General features: G+C 38.3%; 1 protein-coding gene across 1 annotated transcript in view; it reads right to left on the reverse strand.

The window, feature by feature from the left end:
- Window positions 1-1,382, reverse strand: part of LOC106511299 (protein spinster homolog 3) — a gene marked incomplete at its 3' end in the record, with an annotated part of 10,300 nt that overhangs the window by 1,294 nt on the left and 7,624 nt on the right. The window contains 2 exon segments of the mRNA XM_014000049.1: window positions 788-853; window positions 929-1,152. Coding sequence (XP_013855503.1) covers window positions 788-853; window positions 929-1,124 — 262 coding nt within the window.

Genomic DNA, 1,382 nt, shown 5'->3' on the forward strand with positions numbered 1-1,382 from the left:
CGACTGCTCTTCTTTTGAATAAATGAAATATCTGTAGCCTAACATGATTATTTACACTTGAATTAAATATATTTGGCCAAAGAAAAACCGGAGCAGGACTACAGAGAGATGAATATGATTTATATTTTTATTTCTGTGAGTATACAACCCACAGGAGACACAGCATTAACAGAATATCTCATTCCTCGGCTTCAGCAGCTCCTTTAGTTCCACAGCTGACGCTGCTAAAATGACAGATTTTCTTTTCTGGATCTCTGACAGCAGAACTTCAAYCTCTGAACTCATAAAGTTCTTCTTTTTACTTTGTGATGTCATTTAATGAACACTTCCTGGTATGTGGGACAGGAAACGTAACCTTATATGGTGTTTTTAGGGGGGTAATTATGCTAATCTCCTCTCCTCGTGACGAGCAGTTTATTCATCAGTTTACGCAGCTCATTTACACACTTTTCCTGAAGATAGAAGAGTTTGTTGAAWCTGACGTTTGCACGAACAAAAGTAAGAAATTTAGGATAAAAATGTGAACATGTTCTTGCATGAAGCCCATTTATTCCAGGCACCTCCACCCCTAAAATTAACTCAATATCTATAGAATATAGAAATGAGTTACATTTTTGTGTTTGCTAAGATTGTTTTGCTGTGGCAGCCATCTTGAAAAGCTGACTCCAAAAGTTAATCAGATGTACGTTGATGAATATTTTTAATAATAACTCTAAAGCATGGACAGACAGTGATAACTAATGTCCAGACTTACATGAATGATTTTGTTAGAAGCACATCTTCTCACCTGTTTGCAGAAGTCCAGCTGTACTGTCACTTATATTGAAGAACATCTGAATGTCAGAAAGAACACCTGCAGAGAAAAATCTGATTTACAGCAAGGAGGAGAAACTGTAAACAACCAAAGTCCAGCAACAGATCATCCAACCTGCGATAGTGTATCGCTCCATGTAGTTCAGCAGGTTAATGTAGCAGAGCACAGCGATGGCTACATAAGAGCTCCTGGGCGGTTTGGCTGCTGTCTGTGTTGTGTCTGGTCCGAGTGACGAAACACTGTTTACAAGAGAGCCGTAACGAAGCCTGGAGCCCAGGCTGCACACAGGTGGGTCCTGAGGGGTCTCCATCTTTCCTCACCTGAAAATAAAATGGATTCTGCTGAAATGAGAGAAAAAAAGTAGCAATATTTGGGGTTCAATAGATCAGATGTACTTTACACACCGCAAAAACTGTCCACCTAACCAAGTTTTAAACCTTATATCAGCCAAAAAGTCTTTTTGATCTTGTTTTCAGACTGATTTACTAAACAAGAACTGATTGTGTAAGAATAATCATCTTGTTTTCAGAATGTGTAAGATTATTTGTCTTGTTAGTCTGAAAATTTG

This window comes from Austrofundulus limnaeus, unplaced genomic scaffold (assembly GCF_001266775.1).
Source record: "Austrofundulus limnaeus strain Quisiro unplaced genomic scaffold, Austrofundulus_limnaeus-1.0 Scaffold2655, whole genome shotgun sequence".
In the NCBI taxonomy this organism is placed as follows: Eukaryota; Metazoa; Chordata; class Actinopteri; order Cyprinodontiformes; family Rivulidae; genus Austrofundulus; species Austrofundulus limnaeus.